This window comes from Leucoraja erinacea, chromosome 2 (assembly GCF_028641065.1).
Source record: "Leucoraja erinacea ecotype New England chromosome 2, Leri_hhj_1, whole genome shotgun sequence".
NCBI lineage: Eukaryota > Metazoa > Chordata > Chondrichthyes > Rajiformes > Rajidae > Leucoraja > Leucoraja erinaceus.
Window position 1 is genome coordinate 41,512,888 of NC_073378.1, and position 19,992 is coordinate 41,532,879.

The 19,992-nt window shown below is 40.1% G+C and overlaps 1 protein-coding gene across 2 annotated transcripts in view; it reads right to left on the reverse strand.

Annotated features, from left to right (window-relative positions):
* The window catches only part of crot (carnitine O-octanoyltransferase), a 53,795-nt gene that overhangs the window by 7,034 nt on the left and 26,769 nt on the right, over positions 1-19,992 (reverse strand). For both annotated transcript variants that reach the window (XM_055655644.1, XM_055655638.1), the window contains exons 7-15: positions 18,838-18,931; positions 18,432-18,557; positions 16,792-16,893; positions 15,485-15,568; positions 10,075-10,182; positions 7,117-7,247; positions 4,385-4,508; positions 503-581; positions 320-413 (exon numbers count right to left, since the gene is read on the reverse strand). In XM_055655644.1, coding sequence (XP_055511619.1) covers positions 320-413; positions 503-581; positions 4,385-4,508; positions 7,117-7,247; positions 10,075-10,182; positions 15,485-15,568; positions 16,792-16,893; positions 18,432-18,557; positions 18,838-18,931 — 942 coding nt within the window. The remainder of the gene's footprint in view (positions 1-319; positions 414-502; positions 582-4,384; positions 4,509-7,116; positions 7,248-10,074; positions 10,183-15,484; positions 15,569-16,791; positions 16,894-18,431; positions 18,558-18,837; positions 18,932-19,992) is intronic.

Consider the following 19,992-nt stretch of genomic DNA (forward strand, 5'->3'; position numbering starts at 1 on the left):
ATTGAATTATTAACTTTGTGTAATGATGCCTCTTCTCTCTTTTTCCTAGATTATTTTAAAGTGCACAGATACAATCCATCCAGACCCAGTGGTTTTCCCCCCTGTTTTAGTTAATACCTTAAATTAAGTGGACTTATCATGCTGTCCATATCATCATCTAATATCATGTCCATCTCTATCTCCAATAAATACATCTCTGCCATCTCCCCAACATAACCGATGTTGTTGGCCTGTCTGTCCTTTCAATGGCCCTGTAAATAACATGATTTGTGGCATCTACGGCAACTTTTGTCTCTGTGAACGAGGGAATAATAGTCACCTTTTAGTGAATGCATGATCAGAAAAGATCTTCGGCACAGGAAGACCTTCCTCCTTGGCTATAAGAAGCAGACCTAGGAGGTGTCGGTCAAACCCTGAAGCATAAAATTAGTAACAAAACGATAAATAAAATGTACAACAACAAAATTCATTGAATATCAATCAAGCAAACCAAGTTATTTACCTCTACCGTTCTGACATTCGGCCATCAATTTGTGATGCTTTGCAAAGGATATCTTCATCATTTGCTGACGTTTCATTTTCTAGAATTTGGGTTGTTAATGCAAAAAAACTTAACATCAAGAGCTGGAACTAGATTTACAGAAAAATATTTTTAATAGAGCTGGAGTCTCATCCCAACTTCAATACAATTTAAAAATAATTTATTCCATGTAATATCGGTTATCCTGGCTATACAGCTTTGCAATTTGCCCAAAATTGCAAGAGATTGCAGAGATTTGTGGATATGGCTGTCCAACACACAGACAGTCTCCCCACCAATCAACTTCATTTATACTTTATGATGCTATGATGTTAAGCAGCCGACACAATCAAGAAGGGTCTCGACCCAAAACGTCATTTATTCATGTTGTACACATTTGCTGCCTGACCTGCTGAGTTACTCCAGCACTTTGTGTCCTATCAACACAACCTTTATCCCCAGGGTGGAAATGTCCAACACTTGAGGGCATAGCTATAAGGTGAGAGGGAAAGTTTAAAGGAGATGTGCGGGGTAAGTCTTTTTACACATAGTAGTGGGCGCCTGGAATGCGTTGGCAGGTGCGGTGGTGGAGGCAGATACGATAATGATGTTCAAGAGGATTTTAGGTAGATACATGGAATTGCAGTGATTAGAACAATATGGATCATTAGCAGGCAGATGAGATCAGTATAACTTGGCATCATGTTCAGCAGAAACATTGTTGGCCGTGGTGCCCTTTCCTGTGCTATACTGTTCTATGTTCAGAGTGAGAATGTGGATATTCCCAAAAAGTCTTTGGCTCAGTGCAGGATGCCAGGGATGGGCAGAGTAAAATTGATGAACACTCCCCCTATAGATATTTGCCCAAAATACTAGTCAACAATTAAATGAAAGCAGAAATAGGTTCTACAAATTTTAAAATCTCTCAAACTCTTGCTTTCCGCAGATAAGAGTACATGGATTTAAGGATGATATATTGGCACAAAGAAGGGGTTGATTAACCAACAGAGTTGGATTAAAAGGGTCATTTTCATATTTACAACCAATCACTAGACTTCTGACGAAAGTTGACCTTGAGACTTCAACTATTTATAATTTATTAATTACTTGAAGGGACCAAAGTATATTGTCACCAGATTTGTTGAATAAAGACACAGATAGCTTTCATGTTGTGAAGAAGTACACATAGAACTTGCGAGGGGATAGAGCATGCAAAAAACACAGTTAAAGTACCCCAAACAATTACTTTGACCTTCCTAGTTAGGGAAGGTTATTAAATAGTGGACTGGGGTACATTAATACTAAGAAATTTCATAAGGATGATTCTCAGGATAAATTAATCAACTAGATAGATGTGGTTGAGCAGGTTGGGCATATGCTTAACGAAGTTTAGAAGAAGGAAACTTGTTGAAACACAACAAAATCTGAGGTGGGTGGCAGAATGCATAGAAGGGGAAACATATAGCCTTAGAAACATAGAAAAATAGGTGCAGGAGTAGGCCATTCAGCCCTTCGAGCCACCACCCGCCATCCAATATGATCATGGCTGATCATCCAAAATCAGTATCCCGTTCCGGCTTTTTCCCCTATATACCTTGATTCCTTTAGCCCCAAGAGCTAAATCTAACTTTAAGGTACATGCTTCAATGTAAAGGGTCACTGATTTTCTAATGCCAAGATCCATGGAGCCAGAATCATTAAACAATAGACAATAGGTGCAGGAGTAGGCCATTCGGCCCTTCGAGCCAGCACCACCATTCAATGTGATCTGTGAGAAAAAATGTTTCCTCGTCTCCGTTCTAAATGGCTTACTCCTTATTCTTAAACTGTGGCCCCTGGTTCTGGACTTCCCCAACATCAGGAACATGTTTCCTGCCTCTAGCGTGTCCAAACCCTTAACAATCTTATATGTTTCAGTGAGATCCCCTCTCAGCCTTCTAAACTCCAGTACAAGCCCAGCTGCTCCATTCTCTCAGCATATGACAGTCCCGCCATCCCAGTAATTAACCTTGTAAACCTGCGCTGCACTCCCTCAATAGCAAGAATGTCCTTCCTCAAATTAGGGGACCAAAACTGTACACAATACTCCAGGTGTGGACTCACTAGGGCTCTGTACAACTGCAGAAGGACCTATTTGCTCCTAAACTCAACTCCTCTTGTTATAAAGACCAACATGCCATTCGCTTTCTTCACTGCCTGCTGTACCTGCATGTTTACTTTCATAGACTGATGTACAAGGACCCCCCAGATCCCGTTATATTCCCCTTTTCCCAACTTGACGCCATTTAGATAGTAATCTGCCTTTCTGTTTTTGCTACCAAAGTGGATAACCTCACATTTATCCACATCAAACTTCATCTGCCATGCATCTGCCCACTCCCCCAACCTGTCCAAGTCACCCTGCATTCTCATAGCATCCTCCTCACAGTTCACACTGCCACCCAGCTTTGTGTCATCTGCAAAATTGCGATTTTTACTTTGAATCCCTTCATCCAAATCATTGATATTGTAAATAGCTGCGGTCCCAGCATCGAGCCTTGTGGTACCCCACTAGTCACTGCCTGCCATTCTGAAAGTGACCCGTTAATCCCTACTCTTTGTTTCCTGTCTGCCAACAACTTCTCTATCCATGTCAGCACTCTACCCCCAATACCATGTGCCCTAATTTTGTCCACTAATCTCCTATGTGGGACCTTATCAAATGCTTTCTGAAAGTCCAGGTACATTACATCGACTGGCTCCCCCTTGTCCATTTTCCTAGTTACATCTTCAAAAAATTCCAGAAGATTAGTTATTAAATCCACAATAAATTCCAGCATGATTTTCCCTTCGTAAATCCATGCTGACTCGGACCGATCCTGTTACTGCTATCAAAATGTTCGGCTATCTCATCTTTTATAATTGACTCCAACATCTTCCCCACCACCGATGTCAGGCTAACTGGTCTATAATTCCCTGGCTTCTCTCTCCCGCCTTTCTTAAAAAGTGGGATAACATTAGCTACCCTCCAATCCACAGGGACTGATCCTGAGTCTATAGAAGATTGGCAAATTATCACCAATGTATCCACGATTTCTAGAGCCACTTCTTTAAGTACCCTGGAATGCAGGCAATTAGGCCCTGGGGATATATCAGCATTCAGTCCCATCAGTCTATCCAACACCATTCCTGCCTAATGTGGATTTCCTTCAGTTCCTCCGTCCAGATCCCCAGATCCTCTGGCCACTACTATATCAGGAATATTGTTTTCCTCCTTAGTGAAGACAGATCCAAATTATCTGTTCAAGGTAGAGACATATTCAAGGTAGAGAATGGATCCAACTATGATCTTATTGATATTTAGAACAGGTTTGAATGGCCTTTTTCTTATGTTCTTATAATTGCCATGGAAATCCCATGTTTATCAGCTTTTTAACATGAATGTGGTTATGTGGTCGCTCCCCACCCCAAAAACATGCAGCCAAGAAACATCAGCAACGGCCTCCATGACATTTATCTGTAAAACAAAGGACATTAGATCCTTAGCATGAGGGAGAGAGGGCTGCTCATGTGACTTTCCTGACAGACTGTCGAGTCTCGAATTATGCCGAGTCTGCCAGCTGATCGTTGGTCTATGAGTAGGTAATGTTGGCTGCAAACTGTGGGCAAGTCATGGACAGACTTCCAGTTGGATGATCCAGCCTAACATATGGCATTGCATTAAAGTTTCTACAATCAAATGTTGTCGTAACTCAGTTTGGATAGATCATCTAAGGGCCGAATGGCCTCCTCCTGCACCTATTTTCTATGTTTCTAATTTAACACGCTTTCAAAGTTTGCAAGCATGATACAAAATGACATAATATAGCTATATTAAACACCCACAGACACTGCTGGATCCAGCATTGCTCGGCACCATTCCACTGCCTCAACTGTACAGGGTCTCATTGTCTCGGTTCGACCATGGTAAAATCGCCTTGTTGTTGCAGTTTCATAACAGGAGCCAGGCCTGTGAAGAAATGATGTGCAATGTATTATTTGCAGTCATATTAAGACAGCTCCCATTCAATTTTGCAGTAATGCATCAACGTATATTTTGTGCTAAACTGATGGAATTGGAGCCTGAAACAACATGCCACAGAGCGTCTGTATGAATAAACAGATAACGGCAAGAGCAAAATAATATGGATTCTTTACACTTAACATCATATATTTCACATTAATATTAAACGTAATATTAAATATAAACATAATAAACAGGGGAACATAATTTAAAAAAACTCAATGTCAGAACAACTCTTAAAAGTATGTGCATAGCAATCTGTGGGGTGAATTTGTGGAATGATTTAGAACAGGAGATAAAACGTAGCACAAACATAATTCAGTTTAAAAAGATGTACAAAAAACACTTTTTATAAAGGATATTGGGATGAGGATAGGTGATTGTGAGTGGGATATTTGTTATACTGATTGTATTGGGAATTATAGGGTGATGGGTTGTGTACAGTGGCTTGCAAAAGTTTTCATACCCCTTGAACTTTTCTACATTTTGTCACGTTACAACCACAAACGTAAATATATTTTATTGGGATTTTATGTGATAGACCAACACAAAGTGGTGCATAATTGTGAAGTGGAAGGAAAATGATACATGGTTTTCAATTTTTTTTACAAATAAAAATCTGGAAAGTGTGGCGTGCAAAAGTATTGAGCCCCCTTTACTCTGATACCCCTAAATAAAATCCAGTGCAACCAATTGCCTTCAGAAGTCACCTAATTAGTAAATAGAGTCCATTTGTGTGTAATCTAATCTCAGTATAAATACAGCTGTTCTGTGAAGGCCTCAGAGGTTTGTTAGAGAACATTAGTGAACAAACAGCATCATGAAGCCCAAGGAACACACCAGACAGGTCAGGGATAAAGTTGTGGAGAAGTTTAAAGCAGGGTTAGGTTATAAAAAAAATCCCAAGCTTTGAACATCTCACGGAGCACTGTTCAATCCATCATCTGAAAATGGAAAGAGTATGGCACAACTGCAAACCTACCAAGACATGGCCGTCCACCTAAACTGACAGGCCGGGCAAGGAGAGCATTGATCAGAGAAGCAGCCAAGAGACCCATGGTAACTCTGGAGGAACTGCAGAGATCCACAGCTCAGGTGGGGGAATCTGTCCACAGGACAACTATTAGTCGTGCACTCCACAAATCGGGCCTTTATAGAAGAGTGGCAAGAAGAAAGCCATTGTTGAAAAAAAGCCATAAGAAGTCCCGTTTGCAATTTGCCACAAGCCATGTGGGGGACACAGCAAACATGTGGAGGAAGGTGCTCTGGTCAGATGAGACCAAAATTAAAGTTTTTGGCCTAAATGCAAAACGTTATGTGTGGCGGAAAACTAGCACTGCACATCACCCTGAACACACCATCCCCACTGTGAAACATGGTGGTGGCAGCATCATGCTGTGGAGATGCTTTTCTTCAGCAGGGACAGGGAAGCTGGCCAGAGTTCATGGGAAGATGGATGGAGCCAAATACAGGGCAATCTTGGAAGAAAACCTGTTAGAGTCTGCAAAAGACTTGAGACTGGGGCGGAGGTTCACCTTCCAGCAGGACAACGACCCTAAACATACAGCCAGAGCTACAATGGAATGGTTTAGATCAAAGCATATTCATGTGTTAGAATGGCCCAGTCAAAGTCCAGACCTAAATCCAATTGAGAATCTCTGGCAAGACCTGAAAATTGCTGTTCACAGACGCTCTCCATGCAATCTGATTGAGCTTGAGCTATTTTGCAAAGAAGAACGGGCAAAAATTTCAGTCTCTAGATGTGCAAAGCTGGTAGACACATACCCCAAAAGACTTGCAGCTGTAATTGCAGCGAAAGGTGGTTCTACAAAGTATTGACTCAGGGGGGCTGAATACTTTTGCATGCCACAATTTTCAGTTTTTTATTTGTAAAAAAATTTGAAAACCATGTATCATTTTCCTTCCACTTCACAATTATGCACCACTTTATGTTGGTCTATCACATAAAATCCCAATAAAATACATTTACGTTTGTGGTTGTAACGTGACAAAATGTGGAAAAGTTCAAGGGGTATGAATACTTTTGCAAGCCACTGTATATTAAGAGACACTATAGTATATGAGGATTTTTTCTTTTTTCCTCTCTTTTTTTGCATGGCTTTGTAAATATTTGATTATTGTATAAATGTAAATGTAGCAGCTATATTTACATATAGCTGCTAGTGTACATATGGTGTACATATATCTGCTACATTTGTATAATATAATTATAAGCAGTTGAATAAGGGGTGGGAATTAATAAGCTTTGGCTTCTTCCTGCTCCTTTTCAGACACATACAATTTCATTTATTTATAAATATTGTTTATAACACTTTATAAATATTCTTGTTTTGTTTTTTGAATGCTGTTTCACACTTGCTTTTTATTCTTTTATTCAGTTCGAAATAAAGAATAAAAAATAAATAAATAAATAAATAAGTAAATAAAGACATTTATATTGTGTTTTTGTTTCAATACAATGAGTAAATGTTGTGCAGTAAAAGTGAGGATTGTGGAATAAGTACAATATTTGATCTAAGGTCATATTGCTTACCGTCCATGAAACCTATAGTAGGCCAACTGAAGAGCAAGTTGTACAAATATGTCTGGATGAAGCTTTCTATCTTTGATCAGAGATTTGCCAAATCCAGTGAAGGCATAACTGACAATTTGGACATCTGATGCCTGCAAAGCCAAATAAAAGTTACAAATAACCCCGTAAAAATAAACTACTATCAATATCAATTGACACTATTTAACTTTATAATGGCAAATAACTTCATTTTTGGACTCCAAATCTGTATGTGTCAATTCTTTCTCCACTAGTACCACAACAACTGCAATGCACCTCACCATTATTATTTTATTCACCAGGGAATTGGATCAGAATAATTTGATCTATTTTAGTCATAAGAAGCAAGTTTCTGTTGTCAAGTTGGAAAAGGTGCAGAGAAGAATTACCAGGATGTCGACAGGACTCCCAGGCCCGAGATATAGGGAGAGTTTGAGCAGGTTAGGGCTTTATTCCTTGGAGTGCAGGAGGATGAATGGTGATATTATAGAGATGTATAATATCATGAAGGGAATATATAGGGTAAATGCACAGTCTTTTACCCAAAGTAGAGGAATCAAGAACCAGAGGACATATTTCAAGGTGAGAGGGGTGGAAAATTCAATAGTAACTGAAGGACAACTTTTTTTTTTACACAAATTTTTGTGGGTGTACGGTACGAGCTGCCAGAGGAGGAGGTAGTCAAGACAGTACTATCACAATGTTTAGAATATATTTAGACAGGTACATGGATAGTTAAGGCAGGTACTATCACAGCATTTAAATAGACATTAGGATGGGTACATGGGTAAGAAAGGTTTAGAAAGATATGGGCCAAATGCGGGCAGGCGGGACTAGTGTAGATGGAGCATGTTGGTCGGTATGGGCAAGTTGGGCCGAAGAGCCTGTTTCCACACTGTATAATTGTATCAGTGAATTTAATGTTGATTCCTAATTGGCCCCTTGTTCATTTCAGGGAACAATTGAGTATATTGGTGCAGCTGAAATCATGTAAAGATTAGATCAAGTAGGGGAATCAGAATTCCTTCCTTGAATGATCTTTGCAATACCCATGGACTTCAATGATATTGTTTTTAAATGTAGTTTCATGGTTATAATACTGTCAATTTTTTCAAACCATGGTTTTATTTCAATTAAAACCTCTCAGTGTGCCATGGTGGGATTCAAACTCATGCCCCTGGAACAATAATCCAGGCTCCCAGATACTTCATCAGTAATTGAACCAATTGAACCAATATGCTACCACATTCCCATTCCTATTTTTGTTCTAAACTACCCTCATCTCGATTCGGGAGACCAATGCCAGAGAATACAAAACATTATTCTAAATGCTGAATGATCTAACGCACAAAGCATTATTCCCAGGCAAGATTTTGCTCATCCAGATTGACAACAATACTCTGCTCAACATTATAATTCACACCCAAGTAAAATTGGATGGAGACTGACCAAAAGCCTTTCACAAAGTCAGCAAATAGCCATGGCTTTAATCTGGACTGGATTTAGGGGATTAAAATCAAGTGTACTTTCAATCAATCTAATTATTCTTTAATTAAAGTACACCATCACAGCCATAAATAAATATTCTAATGTGAAGACATCAGTTGGCATTCAAATCTGGAAACACAATAGCTCCTCTGCCACAAAATTACGATATGTTTTATAAGGGAAATGGGCTTTGAGTGCAGTTGCTGTGCTCTATTGGAAGTTCCATTGCTCATTAGAGCTGAATTAATACATTCTTTATGCAATAACTAAATTTTCCACATTTTGCAAAAATAAAATGGCATTTTATTTCCAAGCAGGGTCAATAGAAGGAAATAGCTAATGGCAACCAATTCTCACATTACACCAACACCAGAACATACAATGCATTAATGTGCATCTTCAGCGTAGTCCAAAATTACTTCACAAAACTATTTTCAAACAAATTTGACACTCAGCCAGAGAAATTTTGGTTTAGATTTTGCAAACACATTGAAAGCAAAATCATCGGTGTTCCACATTTGTTTGCTGAATCTTGTCGTAACACCAGAATTTCTGAGCATGCCTTCTTTAATTTCGAAGCTGCTGTCAGTGACTCTGTACATCGTCAAAGTTTATGTATGCTATGTTGTAGCCTTCTTCAGTGTGGTCAATTGATTAAAAAAATCACGTGTTTACTAACTGTTGTAAAATACCACCAAAATATGTTGTCTTGATGCAAAACGAGCAGAGGATTTAAAAAATATATACGGCATAATTAGTGCACATTAAATTCTTCATCGCTATTGCAGTAATATATATGGATTGTCAATTTCATGTTCAATTTTTACAGATTGATGAATTTTCCATTTCTACCAAAATGTGTTCATTTTGCATTCAGTAATATTTTTGAATATTAATTAAAACGTGTTTTATCCTTCTTGGTTTGCTGCACGAGGGAATTCTTCAATGCAATTTGCAGTTTTACCCCCTGGAAAATATCACTAAAGTCCAGATATTCTTTGAACTGACATCTGCTGGAAAACAACCTAAGAAAAGTGGAAGGTCACCCAAAGATATTTTGTGTATTTTCTACCTTTAGATCAGCTGCATCACAAACTTCATGTCTACAAGCAAGAAGACATATAGGCGAAGGGAAAGACAGGATCGTGAAGAGTTGTGAGGAACATTTCCAGGAGTTAAAAACTGGAAGTACAGCCAACAAACATGGAACAATTAAAGTGGACCACAATTTGAGGAGTTGCAGGTTTGTAGAAATCAAAATCACAGGGAAAGGACGAATATGAACCCAAGGATTAATTGATACCACAGCTGAATTACTGAATACCAGTGAGGCTAATCGTATGGATGTAAGCTAACCTTCTACTTGTGATGCATGATGATATGTAATTCACCATATTGCCCCTTATGCATCTTAAAACTGTGTGCTGATGGGGATTCAGAAATGAACCGTACCTGCTTGTAATACTGCTGTTTAGCATTCTCTATATCATTTAGAATCGATTGATCCAACACAAAAACCATCTCGTTTGGCAAAGACAGGTCACGCACTGCAGTTGATCCCTGAGAAAAAGATTTGCAATACCATATTTTGTCTTTAAATCAGAAGGCAGTAGATTTTTAAACCGTAACTGGTTTAGAACTGACATAATACAACACTAACAAACATTGACGGGCACAGTGGTGCAGTTGGTGGAGTTGCCTCTCCACAATGCCAGCAGCCCAGGAGAAATCCTGACCAGTTTGTGGTGGTAATATATACCGCGTGGGTTTTCCACCCCCCCAGTGCTCCAGTTTCCTCCCACGTCCCAGACATTGAGGTTCATAAGTTAATTGACCAATGTAAATTGCCTCTACATTGTAGGCGAGCGGATGACTCTGGGGGGGGGGGGGGGGGGGTGTATAGGGTGAATTAAAGGAAAATTGGATTATTGCAGGATTGTTCAGCACGGTCTCAGTGGCCAAAGGATCCGTTTCTGTGCATTATTATTAATTATGCTTTATTATTAATAAGGCTTTATTTCCCCCCCGATAGATTATTTCCAAAAATACCATAAATGATAATAATTGACCAAAACTCTCTGTGCTCTGTTTTCAACCAACTATTGTCAATAGTATAGACAATTCAAACAATTTAGTAAAGCCTTCAAATATTCAGCCAGAATATTGTGTTAAGTGCTTATTCAATAAAACAATTATTGGCAATTCATTTTGAGCTAATGGAACTTGTAAAGTACCTCGAGTAAAAATTAATTCTACATGATCCAAAGCCAACATTATTTAGCTTCCCAAATAACTTATTAATTTACTCCTCTAAGAAGGCTATCATTTTTGAAAGGAAGTTAACATGACAGTTGAGCCACTTTGAGTAGTAAATGAGGAGTATAAGCCTCGAGATCTTCCCATCACAGCCCCCAAACCTCCTGGAACCAGGCCACTATCATCCACTAAATAGCAGGGGGGGGGGGTGACAAATTGGGAGTATGAGGATGGAGGTAAAGGGTAAGAAAGTACAGGAAAAGTTCCGAAAGACGTCCAAATTAATGGGACGGAAAATTCATGATGGGATAAGAGAGTAAGGTCAGGTAAAATAGGAACCGGTGTGAGAGGAGAGGTGAATACAGAATTAAAAGTGTTATATATGAATGCACGGTATAAGAAATAAAGTGGATGAGCTTGAGGCTCAGTTAGATATAGTAAGTATGATGTTGTAGGAATTCCAGAGACATGGCTGCAAGAGGATCGGAGCTGGGAACTGAATATTCATGGGTATACGTCCAATCGAAAAGACACAGGTGGGCAGAGGGGGTGGGGTGGCTCTGTTGGTCAGTCCCTTGCAAGAGGTGACATAGAATCAGAAGATGTAGAGTCATTGTGGATAGAACTGACAAATTGTATGGGTAAAAAGACCCTAATGGGAGTTATCTACAGGCCCCCAAACAGTAGCCTGGAGATAGGGTGCAAGTTGCATCAGCAGTTAAAATTAGCATTTAACAAAGGTAATGCTACGGTGGTTATGGGAGATTTTAACATGCAGGTAGACAGGGAAGATCAGGTTGGTACTGGACCCCAAGAAAGAGAGTTTATAGAGTGCCTTGGAGTACTGGAGCCTATCAGGGAGAAGGCAATTCTGGATTTAGTGTTGTGTAATAAACCGGATTTGATAAGGGAACTCAAGGTAAAGAAACCATTCGGAGGTAGTGACCATAACATAAATTTGAATCTGCCATTTGAGAGGGAGAAGGTAAAATCGTAAGTGACAGTATTGCAGTTGAACAAAGGGGACCATGTTAGCATGAGAGAGGAGCTGGCCAAAGTTGACTGGAAAATTGGTTGACAGGTGTGGGGGGTAGGGTATTGATATGGATAAAAAATTGGTTGGCAAGGATGATGGTGGAACAACAATGACAGCTGTTTCTGGGAATAATCCAGAAGATGCAGGGTCATTTCATTCCAAAGAGGAAGAAAGATTCTTAGGGGAGTAAGAGGCGACCGTGGCAGACAAGGGAAGTCAAGAACAGTATAAAAATAAAAGAGAACACGTATAACATAGCAAAGATGAGTGGGAAGCCAGAGGATTGGGAAACTTTTAAAGATCAACAGAAGGTAACTAAAAAGGCAATACGGGGAGAAAAGATGAAGTATGAGGGTAAGCAAGCCAAGAACATAAAGGAGGATAGTAAAAGCTTCGTTAGATATGTGAAGAGGAAAGAATTAGGGTTAAGACAACTGTGGGTCCCTTGAAGACAGAAACAGGTGGATTTATTATGGGTAACAAGGAAATGGCAGACGAGTTGAACAGGTACTTTGGTTCTGTTTTGTCTTCACTAAGGAAGACACAAACACTCCCAGATGTAATCGTGGACAGAGGACCTAGGGTGACGGAGGGACTGAAGGAAATTCGCATTAGTCAGGAAATGGCGTTGGGACTGAAGGCTGATAAATCCACAAGGCCTGATGGGCTGCAAGGAAGTGGCTCCAGAAATTGTGGATGCATTGGTGATCATTTTCCAATGTTCTATAGACGTCCACGTTCAGAAACAGCTTCTTCCCCAGCCAACAGGCTATTAAACTCAACACAAACAAAACTCTGAACATTAATAGCCCATTTTCTACTTATTTGCACTTTATCTGTTTTATTCATTCATGTATGTATATATTTATATAATGGTATATGGACACAATGATCTGTTCTGTATTCATGCCTTCTATATTCTGTTGTGCTGAAGCAAAGCAAGAATTTCATTGTCCTATCTGGGACACATGGCAATAAACTCTCTTGAATCTTGAATTCTGGATCAGTTCCTGGGGATTGGAGGGTAGCTAATGTTATCCCACGTTTCAAGAAAGGAGGGAGAGAGAAAGTAGAAAATTATGGACCAGTTAGCCTGACATCGGTGCTGTGGAAGATGCTGGAGTCGATTATCAAATATGTCATAGCGGCGCATTTGGATAGCAGTAACAGGATCGGTCAAAGTCAGCATGGATTTACGATGGGGAAATCATGCTTGACTAATCTTCTGGAATTTATTGTGGATTTAATAAGTAAAATGGACAAGTGGGAGCCAGTGGATGTAGTGTACCTGGACTTTCAAAAATCCTTTGGCCCCACACAGGAGATTAGCGGGAAAAGAAAATAGGGTACGGTATTGGGGGTATGGTATTGACATGGATAGAAAATTGGTTGGCAGACAGAAAACCAAGAGTTGGGATTAACGGGTCACTTTCAGAATGGCAGGCAATGACTAGTGGGGTGCCGCAAGGCTCGGCGCTGGGAACACAGCTATTTACAATATACATTAATGATTTATTAAAAGAAACCTCCCTGTTGGATTGCAACCTTGTTGTGGTCAGGGAGCTTGTGTGTCTCAGTGATCCCTAGAGCTATGCCAGCGGGAGATTCGTCTCCTGTTAGGGTCCCCCATGCTGGACAGATCGAAGGGTGGAGGCAAGACGAAGAGCGATCCACTGGTCCTCCAGGTTGGGGGTTGAGCACAGGGCTAACAACCCGTGTCTCTTAAAACAAATATGTTACGGATACAGCAACTGAAGGAATCAACACTACTGGGCATGCAGGAGTGGAGGACCTTCGTTGCTGCCCTACATGCCAAGAGGCATAATAGACAGTAAGTAATTAATAGTAACACTAGCAAATTCGCAGATGACACAATGCTGGGTGGCAGTGTGTACTGTGAAGAAATGCTATGAGTATGCAGAGTGACTTGGACAAGTTGGGTGAGTGGGCAGATGCATGGCAGATATAGTATAATGTGGATACATGTGAAGTTAAGCAAGAACAGGAAGGCAGATTATTATCTGAATGGTGTCAGGTTAAGAAAAGGGGAAGTACAACGAGACCTGGGTGTCCTTGTACATCAGTCACTGAAAGTAAGCATGCAGGTACAGCAGATACAGCAGGCAATGAAGAAAGATAATGGCATGCTGGTCTTCATAACGAGAGGAGTTGAATATAGGAGCAAAGAGGTCCTTCTGCAGTTGTACAGGGCCTTGGTGAGACCACACCTGGAGTATTTTGTTTACAGTTTTGGTCTCCTAATTTGAGGAAGGACATTCTTGGTATTGAGGGAATGCAGCGTAGGCTCACGAGGTTAATTCCCAGGATGGCAGAACTGTCATATATTGATAGAATGGAGCGGCTGGGCTTGTATACTCTGGAATTTAGAAGGATGGGAAGGGATCTGAATGAAACATATACAATTATTAAGGGATTGGACAAACTAGATGCAGGAAATATGTTCCCGATGTCGGTGGAGTCCAGAACCAGGGGCCACAGCTTAAGAATAAGGAGTAGGCCATTTAGAACTGAGATGAGGAAAAACCTTTTCATACAAAGAGAGTTGGGAATTTGTGGAATTATCTGCCTCAGAAGGCAGTGGAGGCCGATTCACCGGATGCATTCAAAAGAGTTAGAGAGAGCTCTTAGTGCTAGCGGAATCAAGGGGTATGGGGAGAAGGCAGGAACGGGGTACTGATTGTGGATGATCAGCCATGATCACATTGAATGGCCACCTCGAAGGGCCGAATGGCCTACTGTACCTATTGTACTGTATATGTATCTATATTTCCAATGAACCAGTGCACTCTGAAGCTCCCAGTTGAGGCTTCAGACTCCATACACTGCTGCCTCGTTCTCTTGAACATGCACCCAAAAAAAAAACCCATCACAAGACAGGGCAAGCCAGTTCTCTTGCCCTCCCATCCACCCTACCTTTGCCTGATTCCTCCTCCCCAATGATCTGAGCAGAGCCTGATTAGGCCTGTGTTTATTGACCATCCTGATTTCTGGGAATAAGCCTTGGACCATTCACCTAAATGGTCCCAATCAAAGTTTGAAAACATGCCCTGCGAGTTGCTCCCAGCAGATGGGTAGCTCAATAGCAAAATGGTAATCGACATTCCATTGCAACCCCCTGGTGGATCGAGCAGAATTCTAATGCTCCATTATTGTTAGCAAAGTGTGAAGCTCTGTTTGTTAGAATGTAATAAAGTATCTAAGGCATTGAGAGGATGGAAAATTGTTTCCGTGGTGAAGAAATGTAATTTCTCTTGCACATAATTAAAAGATATCAAATCAATGAAATGCTGAGAAAATACTTCCTAGGAATAGCTTACGTCTCATAAAAATTAGCTCAAACTTCAAATTGGATGACATGTAATTTGAATTATTTATGTGATATACACATAATAAACTTAATTTTATATCATGTAAACTTGAAGAAATTAATTGAAAGAAAAATGGTTCTTTCGTTGTTAAGAGATAAGGTCAGATAAAATTCAGTTCAATAGAAGCATGCATGCCGAGATGAATGCAACCGTGGTGCCCTTGCGTACATTTGACACATACCTTCCATTTGCCTTCATCTAACTTCAGAGTTTGATCAATATAATAACACAAGGAAACCATGACCATTGCATCATATGGAGAATGCTGGGGCAACATAAAATCAAAAAAACATATGTTAAAACAGGCACTAATAAGGTAGTACTGCTAACAATTAAACTAATTACTCTAAATTTGCATTATATTAAGATTATCAGATGGACAAACAGTGCTGGAATATATATGGATTAGTGTGGAACCCGGCCCTTGGGCCAACTTGCCCACACCGGCCAACATGACCCAGCTACACTAGTCCCACCTGCCTGTATTTAGTCCATATCTCTCCAAACCTGTCCTATATATGTACCTGTCTAACTGCTTCTTAAACGTTGGGATAGTCCAAGCCTCAACTACCTCCTTTTGCAGCTTGTTCCATACACCTACCACCCTTTGTGTGAAAATGATATCCCTCAGATTCCTAATAAATCTTTTCCCTTCACCGTAAACCTATGTCCTCTGGTCCTTGATTCACCTACTCTACCCGATCTATTCCTCTCTTGATTTTATACACCTTTATAAGATCACCCCTCATTCTCCTGTGCTCCAGGAAATAGTCCCAGCCTACTCAACTTATCCCTATAGCTCAGACCCTCTAGTCCTAGCAACATCCTCATAAATCGCCTCTACCATTTGCAGCTTGACAACATATTTCCTATAACATGGTGCCAGGAACTGAATGTAGTCTTTCACCAACATCTTATACAACTGCAACATGACCTCCCAACTTCTATACTCAATACTGTGATTGATGAAGGCCAATGTACCAAAAGCCTTTTTGACCACCTTATCGACCTGCGACTCGACCTTCAAGGTACCATGCACCTGCACTCCTAGATCCTTCTGCTGTACAACACTCCCCAGAGCCCTACCATTCACTGTGTAAGTCCTGCTAATGTTAAGACTTTCCAAAATGCAACACCTCACGTTTCTCGGTATTAAATTGAAAATATTAAACTGAAGAGGTTTAGTGTTACATCAGTGTGACAAAATTTAAAACAAGCATTTCTGGTAGAACAAATTCCCAGAGGGCCAATTATCTTTTTAAAAGCACAGTGGTGCATTATCAGAGAGAGCAAGATACAAACCAAGGCCCATGGAGTAAAGTTGAGCAAGAAATCTTCTTCCACTCCTGTTCAACATTACTCTCTGAACCAATTCACCAAATTAATTGACCATCCAGTTCATGCATTGAGATTATTTTATGTTTAGCAACTGCTTTTGCAGATATAACATTCTACATACGAAAAACATTTTTTCTTCGCCTCACTTACATCACAATTTGAACCAAGCGTTCCATTGGAGTAACTGAGACAATTATACGACTTGTCACCCCATCGTACAGTTGGGTTTCCAGTTACGGCTGATAAACATGCCTACAAAAAGTAAAATAAACTAAAATGGATTAAGGGCTGCTTAGTTATGATTTTGTTTAATATCCAAATATCATAGAAACATAGAAATTAGGAGCAGGAGTAGGTCATTCGGCCCTTCGAGCCTGCACCGCCATTCAATATGATCATGGCTGATCATCCAACTCAGTATCCCGTACCTGCCTTCTCTCCATACCCTCTGATCCCCTTAGCCACAAGGGCCACATCTAACTCCCTCTTAAATATAGCCAATGAACTGGCCTCAACTACCCTCTGTGGCAGAGAGTTCCAGAGATTCACCACTCTCTGTGTGAAAAAAGTTCTTCTCATCTCGGTTTTAAAGGATTTCCCCCTTATCCTTAAGCTGTGACCCCTTGTTCTGAACTTCCCCAACATCGGGAACAATCTTCCTGCATCTAACCTGTCCAACCCCTTAAGAATTTTGTAAGTTTCTATAAGATCCCCTCTCAATCTCCTAAATTCTAGACAGAATAAACCAAGTCTATCCAGTCTTTCTTCATAAGACAGTCCTGACATCCCAGGAATCAGTCTGGTGAACCTACTAAGTCGGAAAGAAAGAGAGAGCAGGATGCCGCAGCCAGACAGGTCAGGATGAGCTGCCTACTTTAATTCACCATCCCATTGCAACTTATCTATTTGTGGCCTCCAACTTTAGTTTAGTGATACAGCGTAGAAACAGGCCCTTTCGGCCCACCGGGTCCGCGCCGCCCAGCGATCCCCGCACATTAACACTATCCTAGACCCACTAGGGACATTTTTTTTTACATTTACCAAGCCAATTAACCTACAAACCTGTGTGTCTTTGGAGTGTGGGGGGAAACTGAAGATCTCGGAGAAAACCCACGCAGGACACGGGAAGAACGTACAAACTCCATACAGGCAGCACCCATAGTCAGGGTCTGGGTCTCCAGTGCTGCATTCGCTGTAAGGCAGCAACTCCAACTCTGCGCCACCGTGCCGCCAAGCGTTTATTACAACAATGCCCAGCACACGCTTGAGGAACAACATCCTCCGGACAAGATTTAGTATTCAGGACCAAATATAGAATTCTTCACTTTACTCTTTCTTTTTGTTTGTATCAGAACTGGTTATTTCTGTAAATTTTGGCCCAGTTTTCTTTTCTCCCATCTTTAGTAATAGTCTAACCTGCTGGACATGTCCTAAAATATCTTGCTATTAGCAACACATTACACAGGCAAAGAAGCATTATTTGATACTAACTGCTACATTAAATTATTTGCTCTCACCCTACTCCTTTATCTATTTATCTCTTCTCAACTTTATCTGCTACTTAAAATAAAGTTTATTTCTTTCCCAGTTCTGATGGAAAGTCTCAAATGTTAACTCTGTTTCTCTTTCCACAGATGCTCGACATGCTGAGTGAGTGCAACATTTCTGCTTCTTTTAAACTTAATCCCCATTTTTTAATCTTTTATTTTTGCTTTAATTTAAAGTTTTATTCAACAAAATCCCAAAGCAAACATAACTTTGTAATCAATAATTGATGTTTATCTTCTCACTTCAGAGTAATCATCCGGTGTTGCATGGGGGCTAGCATCATCCAATGATAGTATAAACAATGAGCTCTGAATTTGGTCCAAGATAGTCACATTTTTGGGATCCAGGCTAATTAGATGTTCCCGTGTCTGTAACAAAATGTTAAAACCATTAGAAATAGAAGAGTTTATTTTTACAATAAGCTTAAGAATCCTTCATGACAGAAAGTAAGCATTTATCTATGTGTATCGGAGTTACCTGCTTGTTAGTATAAATAATTATCCCTTTCTGCTACATCCATTGCATGGTTTAATTAAATTAGATAATACTATACATAAATACAATCAAGCCAAATTCAAGTACAACACGTGGATCAAAGGGAAAGATACCGAGTGCAGAATATAGTTCTCAGCATTGTAGCGCACAAACCTTTGCCCACCGTGTTCTGTCCTCAGCAGTTAATGCTGACACACCTGGCCCTTCTGCTTCATTGTTACAGCATTCCCTGATATATGTGAGTTGTCTAAATGAACAGACGAAAATGAACTAGAGATCTAATAGTTATCATAAATAATTATGTTACCATATACAACTTTCAGCACTTAGCTCAATTAAATATTTCAAAAATGTTAGTTGCCAATGTAATAATTATAAAGAAATAAATTGTGAAGTGTAGAAGACTGATCAATACTGTGCCATTGAAGTTTGAGCAAAATTTAGTTATTTTGCCAGCATTGTTTTTGACCAGCACTACCACAGGGAAATGCTGAGGGTGGAAGTATTACTTCATAATGGAAGAAAGAATAGCAAGATAAAAAGGACTGGTGTACGAGAAGCCATGGTTTCCTGTTAAACAACTAAGAGAAGGATGGAAGGTACACAAAAATGCTGGAGAAACTCAGCGGGTGCAGCAGCATCTACGGAGCGAAGGAAATAGGCGACGTTTCGGGCCGAAACCCTTCTTCAGGCGGAAGGAGGAGAAGGATGGATATTGATGCTGGCAGGCCAGAAAGTCCAGTCCAAAGCTGATATATTTTACACAATATGCAAAGGAAACAGAAATAGCGTTTGATCATTCATGTGAAGATGCTCCACACTGATTTCATTGGCTTTGTACATCAGTTAAAAATCTGAAAGTTGCAAATTCACAACAATCCTGCCAGCTTCACCCATGTGGCACTCTGTGCAAATCAAACACATTTTGAAAGGTTTCACAGGATTAATACCAAGAAGAATTCAAAAAAAGAACAAGTAAACTAAAAACTGATGCATCAAAGAGATAACCAAAGAGCTAGGTATTCAAGATGGCCTTAAAGAAGGTTAGAGACAGTGAGAATATTTGAGAATATATTTAAAACGTAGAGCTTTGGAAGTTGAAACCATGGGCACCAGTGGTAGGAGGACTACATTTGGCATGCTTAAGGAGCCAGAAGACCAGAGGTATCTGAGGGTATGGTTTTGGAAGAAGGAAGCAACGAGTGGCAACCATATAGATTTGAACACAAGGATGAGCGCTTAACTGGAAGCTAAACCCAAGGTCAACTATTAATTGAAAATGTGTAGGAAGGAACTGCAGATGTTAGT